The 19,106-nt window shown below is 37.7% G+C and overlaps 1 protein-coding gene across 5 annotated transcripts in view; it reads right to left on the minus strand.

Moving 5' to 3' along the window:
- Positions 1-18,780, minus strand: part of CLK4 (CDC like kinase 4) — a 34,477-nt gene extending 15,697 nt beyond the window's left edge. Inside the window, exons 1-5 of one of the 5 annotated variants that reach the window (XM_007474166.3) lie at positions 18,629-18,780; positions 14,509-14,573; positions 3,953-4,113; positions 1,254-1,476; positions 1-91 (exon numbers count right to left, since the gene is read on the minus strand). In XM_007474166.3, coding sequence (XP_007474228.1) covers positions 1-91; positions 1,254-1,476; positions 3,953-4,113; positions 14,509-14,573; positions 18,629-18,641 — 553 coding nt within the window. In that variant the 5' untranslated portion in view covers positions 18,642-18,780. Of the gene's footprint in view, positions 92-1,253; positions 1,477-3,952; positions 4,114-8,665; positions 8,988-9,527; positions 9,640-14,508; positions 14,574-18,628 lie in introns of those variants that run through there. The other 4 variants (XM_007474167.3, XM_007474168.3, XM_001371156.5 and 1 more) reach the window with 4 other exon arrangements.
- Positions 18,781-19,106: the final 326 nt, after the last annotated feature.

Consider the following 19,106-nt stretch of genomic DNA (forward strand, 5'->3'; position numbering starts at 1 on the left):
ATCTTGCTCTTAGTACGTCTCCACTTTGACAGATCAGGTGACCCTCCTCATCATCCTCTATACTCCTGGATCTTTTCCTTCGGTGACTCTTCTGGAACGGCAAGTGGGCAGCACCAAGATCGTCCAGCCAATCAATATATCAGAGTGAATTCAGGGCAGAATACGCAATTCATTCAGCAGGGAGATATTCAGGCATTCAGATACGCACCAGGCCACGAACAGTTGGCAGGAGCAATTTCAAATTCAGTCCCCAGAAATTCACAGGGCACAGTTTATGTTACAGAAGAAAAACATGGCAAGGAACAGATTTTCAGATAAGATACTTAAAGTGGCAATAGAAAAAAACAACACAATTGTTTCTTTAAACACTGATATAACTGAAGTCTGAAATTTAAAGAATGCAATGTCATGATTTACTAATCTCTTGCTATCAGGTTTATTTAAAAGCTTATGTGTTGAGAGTTGAGTTCTTTAGTTGTCAAAAAGTTTTAAAATGCCAAGATTATTTGAAAGTAGCTCTTATCAAGCAATATTTCAAAGCATATGTCAATAAAAGGGGAAAAATAAAAGCTATTTGCAATGTTCAACCTAATAAATGCTGTGTTACTGACACAAACTTGGGAAAGAAAATAAATGTAAAATTGACATGTGAAATGGCTGAAGATGTTTAAAAGTAGGAAACATTTTCAGATCACAAATTATACATTCAGCACCCATTTTCAGAAACTCAATTAGTCCAGTTGCAGATACTGAAGCACTGTTCTGTGGAACTACATATCTCCACATTAACAGATTTTAGTTATCCACCAGTGTAGTTTTTCATTTCTTTCTGAAATCTGAGGAAAAGGATGGATGTCTTTAATTTATGAGTTCTATGAAAGATTCAGATTTGTAAAAGAAAGAAAGGTGCTTTACTTGATTATAATATAGTGTATGCTGATGATTACATGATAAAAATACAAAACTAAAATTTCTTCTGGCATTAGTTGAAAATAAGTGGAAACTCAACTATACCAAACTTAAGATTTGGCCTGCTGAAAATGAGCAAGTGTAGATAAATGAGTGTTAGTTAATAGGGATTACTTATGGAAATCAATACAGAAAATTTCATTTAGGGATCCATATAATGTATAAGTACAGCTGTAACATATTTTCAATTAAAAATTACATATATAATGAAGTTTTTCCAAACTCTTGTGCTCATAAAGAGCTCTTACAAGAATCTAGCCAAAATAAAAAAAAATCAATCATACCGAATGTGATTGATGGCTTGAACAATGTCTATTACGCTTCCTTTTTGGACTACTTCTCCTGCTTCGGCCTGAAGATTTACTGCAGTGGTTGTGATAACTGCTTTCATAGTCTCTATGATAATGTCTATGATCATATCCTTCACAGTAGTCATTTCTGTATTCATCAACATATCTCCGCTCACGATAATCTCTCTCATTTAAGGATCTTACTTCCAAATAATGACTGAAAATACATTTAAAGTACATGCTAATCATTCTTTTGCTTTAGATACAGCAGTTCTAACATAAGAAGTTATACCAAGAGCTTCTGGTATCACAAAGCTACTTTGCCAAGGGAAGAGCAACTAGCAAATTAATTTAAGTTTACATTTCTCCCAAAGGTAACTGCTAAAGTATCTTTCTTAATCACAGCCAGACTAATAAAAGAAAAAATTTCACAAGTACTTGTGAATCTTTATTGTCTTACATTTAACAGGGAAGGAGCAAACTGATTTTGAAATCTAGACAGCTATATTGCATAATATATTTCAGATCCCATAATAAGAGGGAAAAAATGGCTAAGGCAGACAAAATAGTAAACTGTTCTACAGCTAGTAGTCCTTTTAAAACTGTGGGATTAGTAACCATTTGCTAACAGAATGATTAATTTTGTATTAATCAAACATAAACTAAGTTACTAAAAAACATATAAAACTGCACAAGGCAGAATCACAAAGAACAACAACCAACAAAACAACTTTTCCCTTAGTGTCACTATGAAAAAAGTATTGAGCTAAATGTAAACTAGTCTCAATATGAAAAGCTTAATTTTTTAACATGCATAACTAATATAATCTTAATAATCTTATCTTAATTATAGTATCTCCTCCCTTTTCCATATACAAATATAAACATGTTCAATGGAGTGTGTAGGAGAATTCTGCAGTCAACAATAAAGGAGAGTCCCAACAGACTCCCACTGTTCGGTGTTTTACCCTAGAGACATTTTTCACTTATTAGTGATTAGTCTGATAGAGTAACTCCAAAGCTGTATTAGCAATGGAATCCAATATAACTGTTGTTAGGGGTTATGTTTACCACAAGTTAATGTGGCATAGGAAAAAGGAGCACTAGATATAGAGTCCTAAGACCTGGACTCGGTCCCTAAAATAGACACTTTATATCTCTCTCTGATTGTGAGTTTCCTCATCTACAAAATGGGGATAACTCACACCTAGTTCACAGGTTTTTGAAGGAAAAGCATTTTGTAAGCTTTTAAGATCTGTATAATTTGAATTATTATTATTTTAAAATTCTATCACAAAGGTAAGTCTTATGAACCAAATTTTGTAGCCACTTAGACAAGCCTAAGCATAAGCTCATGTTCTACAAAACAAGTCTGCTTAAGAGAAAGGAAAAAAAAAGTCATACTGCTCTACAGTAACCCCTACTGGCTAATTTAGAAGACTCTTTCAAATTCCCCAAAGGCTCTCCCCATTCAAAGCAAAAGAGAACAAAACAGAAATGAGAAAAGGAGATCTCTGAAGATAGAATTAAACACTGACTCTTGGAAAGCTTATGATTAATTCTTAAAGAGAAAACGATTTAAGAAAGAGTTTGTCTTCCTTAAAATACTTAAAAGAAAATTTCATTTTAATTAACTCATTACCCAAATTCAAAGAAAATTTCATTTTAGTTAACTCATTACCCAAATTGTAAGTACTAGTAAGGAGATAGAATAAAGTAAGTTTCAATACATTTGAGATTTTGTAAAAACCAAGCTTTTTGTATTATTTATTTTGATTAGCCTATTGATTTCATATGTACGTATATGAATATCATATGTGTTTTATATGTAAGAATACACATATATATATATATTTAGTAAAAAAATGTTCCCAGTAAGGAAATTCCTCTAACAGTACATATCAGTACCAGCTTTAAAAGTCATAAGAACTGCCTGAAGGTTAAGTGACTTGCCCAGGGTCACAAAGCCAGTAAAAATCAGAATGGGATCTTGAATCCATGGGTCTTCCTGACTTAGAGGTTGGCTCTAAATCCATTATACGCCGTGCCTCTCTATTTTATTTTCTAAATTACTGGCTTACATATTGCCAGGATAGCTTTGCTATACTTTCCATTCAACAAATACATGGAAGGTACCATGAAATGCACTACGGACAAAAGACATAACAAAATTAATTAACCAGTCATTGCCCTCAAGCTTTGAGTCTAACCCAGTAGGAGATATTACAGAGAGAGGTATAATACAAGGTTATTTGAAGAAAAGGGCCGAAGAGATTCAGGAACCCTTCCCACAGCCTTTAGGGGGTAGTTAAATCTTAAATGAACATAAGCATCCTGAACTTTCAATAATTCTAAACACTATGAAATTCATTTTCTCCATTCCATTCTACCTTTCAAGGTTCACTTCAATTTGTATGTCCTTCTATAAAGCTCTTTGCTATTCATCACTTTCTTCTAGCATTTCTTATCTACATACTCAACTTAGTACTTATATACTATATTACAATATTACCTATCTTTTTATGCATGCTTGATTTTATTTTGCTTCTTGGAATTACCCCACAGCACTTGGCACAAGTGCTTTACAAAGAATATATGCTCAATAAATATTTTTGAAATTAAAAAGGTGAAAGCTGAAAACTATAATTTACATTTAATAAGTGTCACAATTTTTATTAATTCAAATAATTTACCAATCTGCTTCTTTAAACTGTAGATGTGGTTTACAGTGCCTGTTCTCTTGCGTACTACTGTGGGATCTCTTCTTGCGTTTGTGACTGCTACTGTAGCTTTCATGACCCCAGCTTTCCCTACCATCCCAATCAGGACAGTGAGTTCGTTTTGAATGCCGCATCTGCAAACAAAAGACACAGAAGGGGAAAGGAAGGATAATGATTACATTACAGATTATCATTTCATAACTGTAAACATTTTTTGAAATGATGCCTTATTTACTTCCATGTATTATCAAACAAGGAAAACTGTACCAAGCAACTGCTACTTCTATCCCTCAATAATTTACATAATGTTATTCAGACTAAAGTAATTTCACTTCATTTCCAAGGATTGATAGATTAAATAATTTAAATAAGAAAAAAATTACAAAAAAGTTATTTTCAGTTTCTACAGATGAGGGAGTTCAAGGTCTTCTATGTCCTCTAAAGACATAATGCATTAGAGATAAGACTGACCAAAAGGTAAAAAGCTATTAAAATCTTTCTGCAAAGAATTTTTGTGAAATATAATTTGACACCCAATAATCCTCATTTTATCTAATTTTAAGTCATATTTGAAAGGGCTTATCCATATCCAACCGAGATGAGGATCTAGCCAATCTCTCCTATCATCTCTGTCAAAATGAAACATTTTGTCATCCAATTAGGGCCAAGTCTTGTGTATTTTACTCCTCCACAAACTGTTTCTTGTTTACTCAAAAGACCACCATAACTTAATCACCCCTCATCATTTTTTCCTCTGAACTATTTCAAAATCTTATACAGTTTTCCTACTTTGAATATTTCCTCTCACCAATCTATTATTTTCAATACAGAGGCCAAAAGGATATATACATGTTTTTAAACCCTTACCTTCCTTCTTAGAATCAATATTGTATATTGGTTCCAAGGCAGAGGAGCAGTAAGGGCTAGGCAATGGGGGTTAAGTGACTTGCCCAGGGTCCATATAGCTAAGAAAGTGTTAGAGGCCAGATTTGAACCTAAGGACCTCCCTTCTCTAAGCCTGGCCCCCCAAAAGATATTCTTCAAGCACAGGTCTGACCTTATCATTCACCTACTCAAGAAATTCCAATGGCACTCTATTACCTGTAGAATCAAAATGCCAACACCTCTGACATTTAAAGCCTTTCACAGTCTTGTCTCAACATCCCTTTCCAAATTTATATATGATTCCCCCCCTTCAAGAATAATTCTGCAAAACTGGTCTTTCTTGCTATTACATAACATTCTTCATCCCATCTCTTTGCCTTTGTGTAGATTGTCCCCCATATCTGGAATGTACTATAACCTTCCTTGCTGTCCTCAGAATTCTTCAAAGCTCAGATCAAATAATATGACACATTTTCTGACCATCCAGCTTTTAGTGTCTGTTAACCCCAGACCTTGTATTTACTCTGTATTTATTTTGAAGATACTTACATAATCCTAATTCCATAGAACGTAAACTCCTAGAGAGCAAGTACTCTCATTTTTGTCTCTGTAAAGCCTAGCAAAGTAACTGACACAGAACAGGCATTAAGTTAAACCTTGGTTCACTGATTACCATATTTGCTTCATTCCTCTTCCTATATTCCATTGAGCTGTACTTTCCTCCAACTTTAGTCCCTAGATTAAAACCAACACTTTTTCACATCCTATCCACTGCAATTAAATCTAAAATGGTGAAACCCAAACATTGGAATTCTTATGTAGCTGAGCCAATAAGTTCAGCAGTCAAAGGTCATTAGGTTGTAAATAAGTAGTTGCATAAAAGGGGAAGGAAAACTTTCACTATTTACTAAAAAAGAAAGAAACCACCACTAGGTCTGTATCCCAAAGAGATTAAAAATAAACTTGAAAGGACCTGTTTGTATAAAAATATAGATGTGCTTTTGTGGTGGAAAAGAACTAGAAACTAAAGGGATGTCCCTCAATTGGGGAATGGTTGAATAAATTGTGGTATATGATGGTGATGGAATACTATTGTGCTATAAGGAATGATGAACAGGATGATTTTGAAAAGAACAGGAAAGACCTAAGAGATCTAATACAGACTGGAATGAGCGGAACCAGGAGAACATTATATACAGTAATTGAAATATTGTGGGACAATCAAATGTGATACTTTGCTACTAAAAGCAATGCAATGATCCAGAACAATTTTGAGGGACTTATGAAAAAGAATGCTATCCACCTTCAGAGAAAGAACTGTTGGAGTATAAATGTAGATTATAACATATGATATATAACTCTGGTTTTATAAGACTATTCACTTGCAAAAATGAGTAATATGGAAATGTGTTTTGCTTGATAATACATGAATAACCCAGATTGAATTGCTTGTTAACTCCAGGAGTGGGAAGGAAAAAAGGGAGGGAGAAAACATGAATAATATAATTTTGGAAAATGTATGTGAAAATGTGTTATTAAAATAAAATAAAGAAAGAAAATTAAGGGGGGGGGGGAGAAGGAAGCCAATTAGGAAGTTATTATGCAATTTTAATTGACTCAATTTTGCTAGCCCAGGACAAGGAACAAACAAACTTAAGGACCTGAAATAAGCTTCAAAACCTTTAGAAATGGCATTCAATTGCGATAATTATATTTGACTTGGGATCTTAGAACCTTAGTGTCAGGGAAAATCTCTTCTTCATATATAATGAGGCTGGACTAGATGATCCCTAAAGGGACCATCCAGTTAGATCTAAATCTTATGGCTTTGGTGTCCTCCCATTACATTCCAAGTTATTTTTTTAAAGAACTTACTGGTTGTAGCTCTATCTATGATAATTTATATGTGATTTAATTAATGTTACACTATAAAATAAATGTCGAGTTTTTAAAAAAACAGCTATCAGTGATAAAAGGAATCAACTTCATTTCTCAAAGGATAGTCTGACTACATTTATTTTAATCATTTTTGCCAAAAATTCTTATAAAATAATTTGTAGATTCCCTTGCCTTACTAAATAAATAGAAATATGTAATATTTTCTTGATGACTAAGGGCTGTTTGTGCTGTTTCAATAACACTGCTACTTTGTGTGGGGAAGGCAGAAAGCATATAATTCATAACACAATTGGTTAAGACTCTAAAGAGAGTTTGACTTCCTTTACAAAAGTGTATAGATTTAGTATTTAGGCTTTATTTTAAATAGTCAAGGTTTTTTTATTTGAAGAATTGAAGCCCTCAAGTCTTTCATTAGGACAGAGGCATAATTGTTATTTACTTTATTTAGCATTTCCAGTTATTAACCTTAGGGAAAGTTACTCTCAAATTTTCAGACACATCAACTAAACCTAAACATCTTCATGTATATAATTTAAAGGATCTAATTGTATCCCTCTTAGAAAACTAAATCTGATAGGTTACAAAATTCTGTAAGTTGCAGAGCAACAAACTGTTAAACAATACTAAGTGTCTAGTTTTGCTGTATCAGCTGACATGATGATCAGTTAAATATGTTTGTCTCCTTGCTATGGAAGTCATTGCTCCAATCCACAAGAAAGTCTGGCTGGGTCACTGTCAATGTCACATTCTACCTAACAATTAAAGGGTCATCCATCATACGACTAGCAGATCCGTGTTAATTCTACATCACCCGCAGAGGCAAACTAAATTCTATTGTCTATTCTATTTTTTAGATTTTTAAGGCTGAATTACCAACATGTCCAAAAACAAACCCCAAATCCACATAACCTACTGCCTCACATACTTTCTGGAACAGCAGAGGCCTTTGCGGGGGGGGGGGGGGGGGAGGGGGGGAGGGAAGGGGGGGACAAACAACAACACAAAGAAAATCTTTGGTCGGACGTGGTCTTAATTTTTTTTTTGTTTTTTTGTTTTTTTAATGCCTAACATGTAACAAACGTGAGAGAAAGGCTGACTTTTCAGGATCAATAGCGTCAAGCTCCAACACCGCTCACTGGACAGCTTTCAAAAAGCTGGAGCGCTTCCACTCCCGGAGCACACGCACAAGGGGGGGGGGGGGGGGCGCTTGGGGGTTACACAGCAATTTCAAGCTCGCAGAATACTTCTGGTCCATGGTCCCTAGCAAGGGCATCTCCTCTCGCCCCGCCCCTCCCATTGTAAGCCCAACTGGCGCAGCCCCAGAGTGCAAGCGCTAGTTTTGATACTCCCCCTCCCCACTCGTCGCGCCCCCACCCCCACCCCTGGACTCCCGCAGGCAGCTCCGACTCTCGGGATACCTGGGATCTTCCAACCCCGTCGCGGGCGAGCGAGACGCGAGGGTGAGAACGCAAGCATTATTTCCCGGACTCCGAGGACCTGGGTTCGAATCCTAGCTTTGACACTTAGCGCCCGTGCCTTCTCGGTTAAGTGGCATCCCCCAGCTGAGCCTCAGTGTCCCTGTCTGTACCATAGTGGGGCTTGGAAGTCCGATGACCTCCAAAGTCCCCTGCCTGCCTGGGGTCCTGTCCGCTCCGACGTCTCAGCAGCGGCCAGGGGCTCAACCGCCACCAGCCCCCAAACAACCCGGCCAACCACAGGGCTCGAGGCTGCAGCAGCACCTGCGCCCCGCCCCCGCCCCGGGCAGCTCCACAGGCCCCCGCCCGCCGCCCCTCACTCCGGTACTCGAGCCCTCGGCGCGGCAGTCCGAGCCGGTGCTGTGCCCCCGCCGTGAGGCCTAGAGGCCAGAGCCGTCCCCGCTCGCCCACCCGCCTGGGGCATTACCTCGGTGCAACCCAAGGGTCTTCCGGACGAGCGACACAGCCCAGCCTCCACCTCCCCCGTCCCGAGCCGCAGCTACAAGCCCTAGACAAAATGGCGGCTGCGCTGTCTCCCCGGGCCCTCCAGGAAGCCGGGGACGCCTCTGCCGCCGCCCACGCCGCGCGAACGCGCCTGCGTGACAGAGCCTTCTCGCCGGGCGACGCCACGGAGCTGGGTCGCGCGCCTAGGGGGCTACCGTGGGCGCGCCCCTGAACCAAGGCGCGAGAACGAGCTAGACACCCGGGCGGAGGCGGTGCTTCTGCTCTAGCTCCTCCTTCTGCTCCCTCTTTTCATTCCTCTAGTAAACACCCGGGGCTGGGAACTCTCGGGAGGAGGGGAAGATTAGCTGCAAATTCTGGCCCCACCCAGAGGCGGGGGCCGAGCCTAGCCCCAAGAGATTCAATAAACAGCCTAACAGGACTTCCTTTAGGGGATCTGTCAGTAATAGCCAGAATAGTCAAGATCTTCCTCCTGCTGAGCGAGCTAGCTGGGCTTTCTAGGGGGAAGTTCAGACCACCCAGAGATCCCTGCCCCAAGGAGCCTTAGGTGTAGTATACGGAGTCAGGAGATGATGCCTCTCACACCTTTGCCTCCTGGACCCAGAACTCCCTTCAAGACCGGACTCAAGAGCCATTATGGGGAGTCTTCTGAGCCCACTCAACCCTATTTGACATTGCTATATATTTTTTGTACATTTTTGTATTTACTTATCTAAATTTACTAGAATCAGAAATTTCAAGGTTTAAGGGGCCTTAGAAAACACCTAGTCCAACGCTTTCATTTTACTGTTAAGGAAACTCAGACTCAAAAAGGTTAAATGTCTTACCTGTGATTATTACCCAGCTATTAAGTGCCAGAGACAGTACTGGAACTCATAAAGTCTTGCAATGGATAAAGTGCAGGACTTGGAATCTGCAGGACCCACGTTCAAATGCTGCCGCAGACACTTAAGTAGGTGAGCCCAGGCAAGTCACTTAAAACAACAGCAACAATAATAACAAAACAAAACAAAAAAACAAGTTTGCCTCAGTTTCCCCATTGGTAAAGTGTGTATAGCACCTACCTCTTCCTAGGGTGGTCATAAGAATAAAATGAAATAACATTTCTAAAGTATTTTATAAACCATAAAGTGCTACATAAATCCTAGTTATCATCATCACCATTATCATCATCATCATCATCATCATTATTCCTCACTCCAGATAGAGCAAGCTTTCCAATAAGCCTCACTGGTGATCTATCCTCTCAACATAAAGTAAGCTTCTTGAAGGTAAGAATGAAAGGTCTTACTTTGGGTTTGTTTTTGTTTTGTAGTCCTAAAGCTTAGCACAACAGTTAACTGCCATGCATGTTGAATTCTATTGAGTAGTAGACAAATAACTATAACACTTCCAATGTGGAGAGTCCATTAGGATGGCCTTTCAGATTAGGGGCACTTCTACAAAAACGTGGTAGTTGGATTCAATCTTAGGATGAGTTAAATTTCTGGGGTCCTGTAATCATATTATTTGTCTTTGCATCTCGTTGAGGTCTACAAAAAAACATTGTCAGGGGAACCTCTTGTAGAGATATAACTTGACAATCTATGTAGCTCTTACATCCTCAGAGATCCAAAACTATTAAGATCAAAAAAAGAAAAGTCTGTCCACAATCAGATGGAACAATATCAGAAACCAATAAGGCTACAGTTGCAACTTCACTTCAAGATCTATCTATGGACTTTTTTTTTTTTGCTTCCTCTGCAGCTGAATGTTAGTGAGCTCCTTGAGAGCAGGGACTATTCTTAAATCCATTTGTATCCCTCCATAAACATTTAATAAATGGTCTTTCTTTCCTTATTTATTTATTTTATTGTAGATAAATTTATTTTTGCCATAAATTCTTTATTTTTATATGTCTTCTCTATATTTTCTATTTACTTATCAAGTAAGTATAGTCAGTACCAGGTACAAGGTATATCCTTAATAAATATTTGTTGAATTGACCAATTTTAGAAATTAAAGTACCAGGTGAAAGGTTTGAGAAAACCTAAGGATGTATTCTACTAGAGGGGTTCAGTGTAGGCTTCTTGAAGAAGGTAGTATTTGAGCTGAATTTTAAAGACTGAGCAGAAATTTAACAGGCAAAATAGGGAAGGAGGGCAGTCTAGACATAAGGAACAGCCTGAACAAAATTATGAAGGTATGAGTGTAGTCTAGTTTTTCAGAAGCATAAGAGTCATAGAAAGAAATAATAGGAAAAGGAAGGTGATGGCAAGCCATTTACATGAAGCTTTGAATACCAGATGAAGGAGTTAGCCTTTCTGGACCTCAATTTCTGCATCTGTAAAATAATGGGATTGGACTAGATGATCACTAACATCCAGTGCAGCTTTAAGTCTTAAAATCCAAAGAGATATAGCTTCTTGGATCACATGACTACTCAGTGCCATTCAGGCAGTGTTACTCCCTTCTTTCCGAAGGGAGTAGCAAAGCAAAATTTTCCTTTTTCCATTAAACTCCAGATTCCTCCTTCTCTTATACCTCCAGCATTAGGTACCCACTAACATCATTTTACTTTCTGACTATCCATAACTCCACCTTATCATTGACCTACCCAAAGTATCCCAACAAAACTTCTCCAAACATATTCCTCATTTTTTCTGGTTCTGTAGCCAAGATGGCAGAGTAGAAGCAGGGAAGCTCGAAACCACCATGAAAATCCTCTTCAGCCAATCTTAAAATAATGCCACAAAATGAATACAGGAATGAAAGAACTAACAAGGAGAAAAAGTGAAGCACCTTTCAAGAGGAGAACATCCTGAGAGGTAAGCAAAAAACATCTGGAGCACTGGGGTGAGAGGGGAGCACAGCCAGAAGGAGTCTACAGCAAGGAGTAAGGAGCAAGCCCCAATAGTGGTCCAACCCAACACATACCCCTTTTAAAGTTCCAACCAAACTTTCAGCCAGGTCCAGAAATTCTAGATCAGGGTAGTATGTGCTGTGCAACTTGATCTGTTTGGGTCCTGAGAGAGGCCAAGATTTCCAGCTCTAGCTTGTGGTGAGGACATAGATCCCAGTTTGGGGTAGTAGACCCAAAACCAGGCCCTCTTGACAAAAGCTCAAGGCAGAGCTCCAGGGCAGATCAGTCTGCTGTGTCACACCAGAATGATACCAAAATCCTATACCCAAGTTTGAGGCTAGAATTTCAGCTATCAGCAGTCTCAGGGGTTAGTTGAATCAGCATGGGGAGATGCCTCTCAGAGCTCCCAGCCCATAAGCCATTATGCCATCTTGGAAGAACTGAAACTTGAAGAAACCCAGAAATAAAGTTAAGGGTAGCAATCAAAGAAGGACTGAAGTTTAAGGGGGGGCCCCTATCCTCCCAGAGAACTGCACCTACCTTTAAAAAGGCTGGGGAAAAGAGCAGATATCAAAAAATGCACCTAACTATAAAGAATTTTTATGGAGACAAAGAGCAAGGCGCAGACACAGAAGGGGAGAGTGAAAGCAATGCAAACCATATGCAAAATCCAAAAGAAAAATAAGAATTGGACTCAAATTCTGGAAAAGCTTAAGAAGGATTTCAAAAATCAATTAAGAGAGGCAGAGGAAAAATAGGGAAGAGAAATAAAAGCAATGTAAGAAATGGGCCACATTAAAAACAGAGGCTCAAAAGCTAACAGAGGAAAATCATTTCTTAAAAATTAGAATTGGGCAACTAGAAGCCAATGATTTCATCATGAGACAACAAAATAAAAAAAGTCAAAAGAATGACAAAAAAATAGAAGAAAACATGAAAAATCTCATTTAAAAAACCATCTAACCTGGAAAACAGATCCAGGAGAGGCAATTCATAAATTATTGAATTACTTGAAAGCCATAATCAAGAAAAAATCCTGGACATCATAATACAAGAAATTATCAAAGAAAACTGCCCACATATTCTTGACCAAGAGAATAAAATAGAAATCAAAAGAATCCACAGATCACCTCCAGAAAGAGCTCCTCAAATGACAACTTCCAGGAATATAATAGCTAAATTCAAGAGCCCCCCCCATGCCTAGGATTTGAAAATACTACAAGCATCCAGAAAGAAACAATTCAAATACCATGGAGCTATAATCAGGATCACACAGGACATAGCAGCTTCCACATTAAAAGATCAGAAGGCATGAAATATGATTTTCAGGAAGGCAAAAGACCTAGGTTTACAACCCAGAGTCACTTATCTATTGAAACTGAGTATATTCTATCAGGGGGGGAAAATGGTCATTCAATAAGATACATTTCCAAGCATTCCTGAGGAAAAGACCAGACCTAAACAGAAAAATTGGAGTCCAAACACAAAACCCAAGAGAAGCCTAAAAAAAAGGTAAATAAGAAAGAGAAAATTTAAGATACTTAATAAAGCCAAACTATATGTATTCCTATGTGGAAAGAGGACATTTGTAATCCCAAACATCCCCCTCTTCAAAACTGAAATGCCTATGGTATGGCTGATTTCAAATAATAGGGATGGGAAGAAATTCCTAATTTAATAAAAGAAAATTTCCTTTTAAAATAACTTTTTAATCCTATTTCATTCTTACTACAAATAGTGGAGAAATGTTTTTGAGCAAGAAATTCTAAAGATTTTCTTCAGCTATGTTCCTTGTCACAAATACTATTATGAGTCAACTAAGCTCTAGACTTCTGAAAGAAGATGGTGAATCAAGACCTTTTAACAAATTCTGAGTGGAATCACATGATGAAAGCAGTGTTTTGGGAACAAATATTCCTGTAATGATTATTCCTATGATGAAACAGCCCTCTTTACACTTTTGGTGGGAGTTTTATGTACAGTATTGTTACTTCATGTATCATGTCCATGTGTTATGAAATCACAATGGGCTTTTGAGTAAACATATTTGTAGAGAAGTGATGTGAGCCAGGACTGTGGAGTACCTCAAGGATTTTAGTTTGCCCTGTGATATTCAACTTTTTGTCATTGGTATTCATGAAGACTTAGGAATGCTTTTCATATTTGCAGATTAAATCAAGTTAGAAGGGAAAGCTAACCCATTAGAAGGTTGATATAGGATCCAAAAAGATCTAGACAGGCTAGACCAGTGGATTGAGCCAAATAAGATAAAAATTAATAAAGAGAAATACAAAATCCTATATTTGAGCTCCCAAAATCAATTGTACCAGTATAAAATAAGAAAGACAAAGTTAGATAATAATTTCATGCAAAAAATATGTAGGGGCTTTTGCAGACTTTAAGTAAGCTCAGTATGTTTTGGGATGTGGCAGTCAAAAAGCTAAAATATTAGACTTCATCAATAAAAGCTCAGCGTCTAAAATGAGGGAGGTGATAAGTCTTCAGTTGGACTTTCCCCTGAATGGGCCAGCTGGGATATGAGTAGATCTGAGTAGGAAGGACATTGACAAACTGAAACAAGTTCAAAGGAGAACAACCAAAGGATGAAGTACAGACTGGAGGTCATGCCATTATATTGAATGAATAGGGGATGTTTAACATGGAAAAGATTCAGGGAGGATATAAGACCTTTTTGAGAATTTTGAAGGATGTCATGTGGAATAGAGATGACATTTGTTCTTCTTAGCCCCAGAGGATAGCATGAAAAAATAATGTATAGAAATTGTAGCTAGGCAGATTTCAGCTCAATATAAACTTCCTAATAGTTTTGAATTGTTCCAAGTAGAATGGACTGTCTTAGACAGTAGAGAATTTCCCATCACTGAAGATCTAATGGAGACTAGAATATTGTAAAGGAAATTCCTATTTGGGAACAAATTAGATTGTGGATTGCTTTAGGCCAGTACCTTATTTCTACTGCTGTGATACCCTTCGCAGTTTAGACATGATGATGTCACAGTTGTATTTGTACCTGTAGAAAGCAAAGTTAAGATGAAAAAAGCCAGTATCATTATTTTTTTAAACTCATACTTTCCATCTTAGAATCAATATTGTCTATTGGCTCCAAGACTGAAGAGCAGTAAGGCCTAGGTAATGGGGATTAAATGACTTGCCCAGGCTCACACAGCTGGGAAGTATCTGAGGCCAGATTTAAACCCAGAAGCTCCCATCTCCAGGCCTGGCTCTCTATCCACTGAGCCACCTAGTTGTATCCCCCCATCCCCTTATCATTCTTAATTTACCATACACTACAAATTATTATACCTACAAGTATGACTTTCATTTGAAAAGAATCTTCCTAAGCAGGAAAAAAAAAGTTTGCATTGTGACTTACTACCTTTTTTTTTTGTTTGTTTGCCAAGTTTGGAGCAAAGTAGCTTATAACTTCATAGTTTGTACAACTAAAAGTTTTAAAAATTCCTTTTTCTTTTCTTGTAACATATAAAAGGCTTCTGTCTCAAACCCCAAGATAAATGTTATTTCTTCCATTGCCCTTCTTAAGATAATTACTAATACCTAGTCTAGTTTGCTTATCTAGAGATAACAGCTGACTCTGAAGCACTGGTTGTATGTCATCCTAAGACTAATTTTGAAAACATCATCATCATAGACTCTATCCAGATAATAACCAGAGGGTCTTGAATTTGCCCAGAATTGCCCAGAAGACCAATCATGAGTTTAGAAAAGACTGTCTATGAGCTTAACCATGTGAACACTAACCAATTATCATTCCTAAATAATCAAGATTTTTGGTGAAAAGAGAAGCAAAGGTTTTCTTTACAAAGTGAAAACAAAATCATTTTGGCTTCTCAATACATCACTTTTCCAGGGTCCTTCTGCAACCCACAGGGACACTGATGTTTTTATGTACATATTGAAGGCTAGTCAAAGAAACAGAACTCCACTGGTCTGAAGGAGCATGTCTGTCAACTGGAAGTGCCCTAGTGGATTTCTGGAAGCTTTCACATTCCACATAAATCTGATCTGACCTACTATGCTCAAATATTGGATGAATTTTGCATTAGTTTATCTTTACCTTTTAATGGAATGGAGGTAACATTTATAACAGGGCAGCTAGGTAGTCCAGGTCTAGAGTCAGGAAGACTAACCTTTCTGAATTTAAATATAGCTTCAGACACTTACTACTTGTATGACCCTGAATAAGTCACTTAACCCTGTTGCCTTAGTTTCTTCATCTACAAAGTGTGCTGGAGAAGGAAATGGCAAATTACTCTAGTATCTTTATTGAGAAAACCTCCAATATGGTCACAGAGAGTCAGACAGGACTGAAACAACTGAACAACTTTACCACATGAAGTCTGTTTGAGAGCATTTGTTGCTAAAAGTTGGAGAATGGGAGATGGGGTCTGACCATCTCTCGAACTCTTGGAATTAGCCCCCACAAACATGGGAGTAGGCCCTACTTCAAACTCTGAGAGTATGTCACTCTCCATCTGAAATCTTGAGTTTATATAAGTTCAAAAGAGCAAGTGCACAGTGTGATAGCACTGTGAGATTCTTAATTGTATTCAATTGGTGTCAAACAGGTCTAGCCTTGCAAAGAATGACATTGATGCTAAAAGTTAGTGAAACAGGCCAAAGATTTACCAAAGATTGAACACTGAAAGGGATCTCAGACTTAGGATAAGGAACATAGTCCAGATTCAGAGACAGAAGAGAACAGATCACATTTGGAAAAATAAGGTAAAAAAAATTATATGAGAATAAAAGTTAACCCCAGAAAGTTGACCTATCTCTTAATTTATAATGCATTTTTAAAATATCTTGGATTTAAATTTTATACCCACATAATCAATCCATAAAATTGATTTATTTTTCCTCCTTTCCTTTAGTTGTTAGTATTTTTTTAAAAACCCAACTTCTCCCGTGTTTGAATTATAGTCAGGAATATATATAGGAAAGGAAGAGGACATTTTTAGTAAGGCCAAAAGGACTTGTGGGGGAATTAGAAATCCTTGGATGCTAGGCAAAGTCTCATTGCATTTATGTTGGAGACAGAAGGCTAGTAGTCTCAAGCACCCAAGTTGGCCTAGATTTCTGCCCAGGGTTATTTTTCAGCTGAATGGACTAGAGGAGAGACTGAAGGAAGAGACTAGTTAGGCTGATCTAAAGACTACTTAAAGGCTCTAGAAATGGTCCAGATAAACTGAATCAGGTCTGAACTATAATCATGGCAATGAAAACAAAAAGAATGGATGGATGAGATATTGTTACAACGGAAGGACAAAGTAATAAGCAGCAAAGGAGAGGAAGAAGTCAGAAGTGATACCAAAGTTTCAAACTCTGTTGATTGGGTAATGGTGCCATTGAAAGATATAGAGAAGGAAGGGAAATTGGCTTGGGAGAAAGATAGTAAATGTATTTCTTTTTTATTTATGTTGACTTAATTAAGGTGCATTATATCTGAATTTAAATAGCCATCATGCAATTGGTGCTACCTCCCAAGAATGGCCTATTAGCCATCTCAAGTTAGTATACTTGCCTCCATCAATGAGCTATAATCCTTCACTCAATGGCAAGTTTAATCAGATATGTAGATATTAAATATTTCGATATTTAACTGATGGGTTCATGTATACACAAGGGATAGGAGGTCAGCAGTATTAGAATACTGACCTAGAATCATAGATTTAGAACTGGAAGAAACATTTAGAGATCATCTAGCCCATCCCTCCCACTTTAGATATGAAAACTGAGGCCCCCAACAGGAAGTGTTTGACTAAAGTCATACAGCTATTGAGTAGCAGAGCCAGACAGGACCCAAGCCCAAGTCCTTTGACTCCAGGTTCAGATTCTTTGCTAACTTTATCATGTCACTTCCAATCAAATTCAGCCTGCTGATCAGAATTTCTCTGCTTCTAAGAAGTATTAAGCAGAAAAAATAAAAAGCAAAAGAAATAAGACCTGAGGTACAGGGTAGTTGGAATCATTTGGAATCATTTCGCACATTGTTACATGATATTTTGTCTGAAGGATAGCATATACAGTATAGTAGCAGCAGCTACTGTAAGTCTTCCTCGTTGCCTGGTATCATGGGAACTTGCCCCAGATCCATTGGTGGCTGAACTTGAACCTTTGTCTAGGTCTTACTGAAAAGTTCTATTCTGAGAAGTGAAAATAAGGAATTTAGGAGCAATAATAGGTTGAGATATAATACTCTCCCATACTACTTCCCCCACCTCCAATGCCCACACAAGCCCTCTCTCCCTTCTAACTCCTGCCATTAAGACTACACAGTTTAAGAGCAACTTCTCCATGAAACTTTCCCTGATTGACAATTCCAGCCCTCATTGGTCTCCCTCTTAGTCAGTGCCACAAAAGTTGGTGCTTCTTTATATTCAGAAGCAATTCATTCCCTTAGTATGCTAGCCTTTGTTCTTCTAACACAAGCCTGCATTAAGTGCCTACCTTTTTGTAAAACAACATACTGGGCTTGAGAAAGAGAGAAATAAAACAAGTGACAAGGATTCTGCCTTAAAAGAGTTTATAATATACTAATGGAGATAAAACATGGGCACTTGATTAAAATACAAAGAAAGGCATAAAACCAAATAGGAGTGGTACAAAGAAGGATCTTTCTAAGGTTTCTTTCTCCTCTACAGTTCTAGGGTTTCTTAAACAATCCGTACTCATAAGAAAGTAAGACCACAAGAAATTCCTTTCATTACAAAGTTACTATTTTTTTAGTCTATCATGGTATGAATATCAGTCACAGTAATATGCTTATCAAAACATAAAAGAAACCTATACATTCTATATACATATTATAACTGTGGGCACCTAAAGTATAGATTCACTTATGGTACCAAATGAAAAATCTAAGCTTTATGAACAGGCTTTATATTTAGTCATTTTGTAACTAAAGTCCCAGAAATTATCTGAAAAAAAGTCAACAAGGTTTTAAAAAATACAAAAACCCTTGACAGATGTGTTAATTTTTAAGTACAATTCTTCATTTCATTAGAACTTCCATAAATCTGAACCCCAATGCCAATGATTACTTACTTTCCTTAGTCATTAGCAAATTGATGCTGAATTCATCTTTCCATGAGAGGAGTGTTTTTCGAACTGCCAGTTCCTGAGGCAACAGCTACATCAGTATCCATCATGATAATAGGACAATGGGTCAGTTTATTTTCCTCACTTCTTATATCATTGCATGTCACAATATGTCTAACTGGATACCAAACAATGAGTCACAAAAAGGCTTGAAGACATCCTGCATCACTACTATCCATTATTAGGATGTTTCTTAACTACAATTAATACCCAACAAACACCCAAGAAGGGTTCTGTTCCAGAATCACAGAATCCCAGAGCTCTGAAGTTGTTGAATCCAGCCTCTACCTGAACAGGAATCTCTTCTACAGCTTTTCTGGCTGCTTCCATCTGAAGACTCCCCAGTGATAGGGAACTCATTAACTCCTGGTGACACTTTTGTATGACTGTTGGGAAGTTTTTCTTAACATTAAGTTGAAATCTG

The sequence above is a fragment of the Monodelphis domestica genome, chromosome 1 (genome assembly GCF_027887165.1).
Source record: "Monodelphis domestica isolate mMonDom1 chromosome 1, mMonDom1.pri, whole genome shotgun sequence".
In the NCBI taxonomy this organism is placed as follows: Eukaryota; Metazoa; Chordata; class Mammalia; order Didelphimorphia; family Didelphidae; genus Monodelphis; species Monodelphis domestica.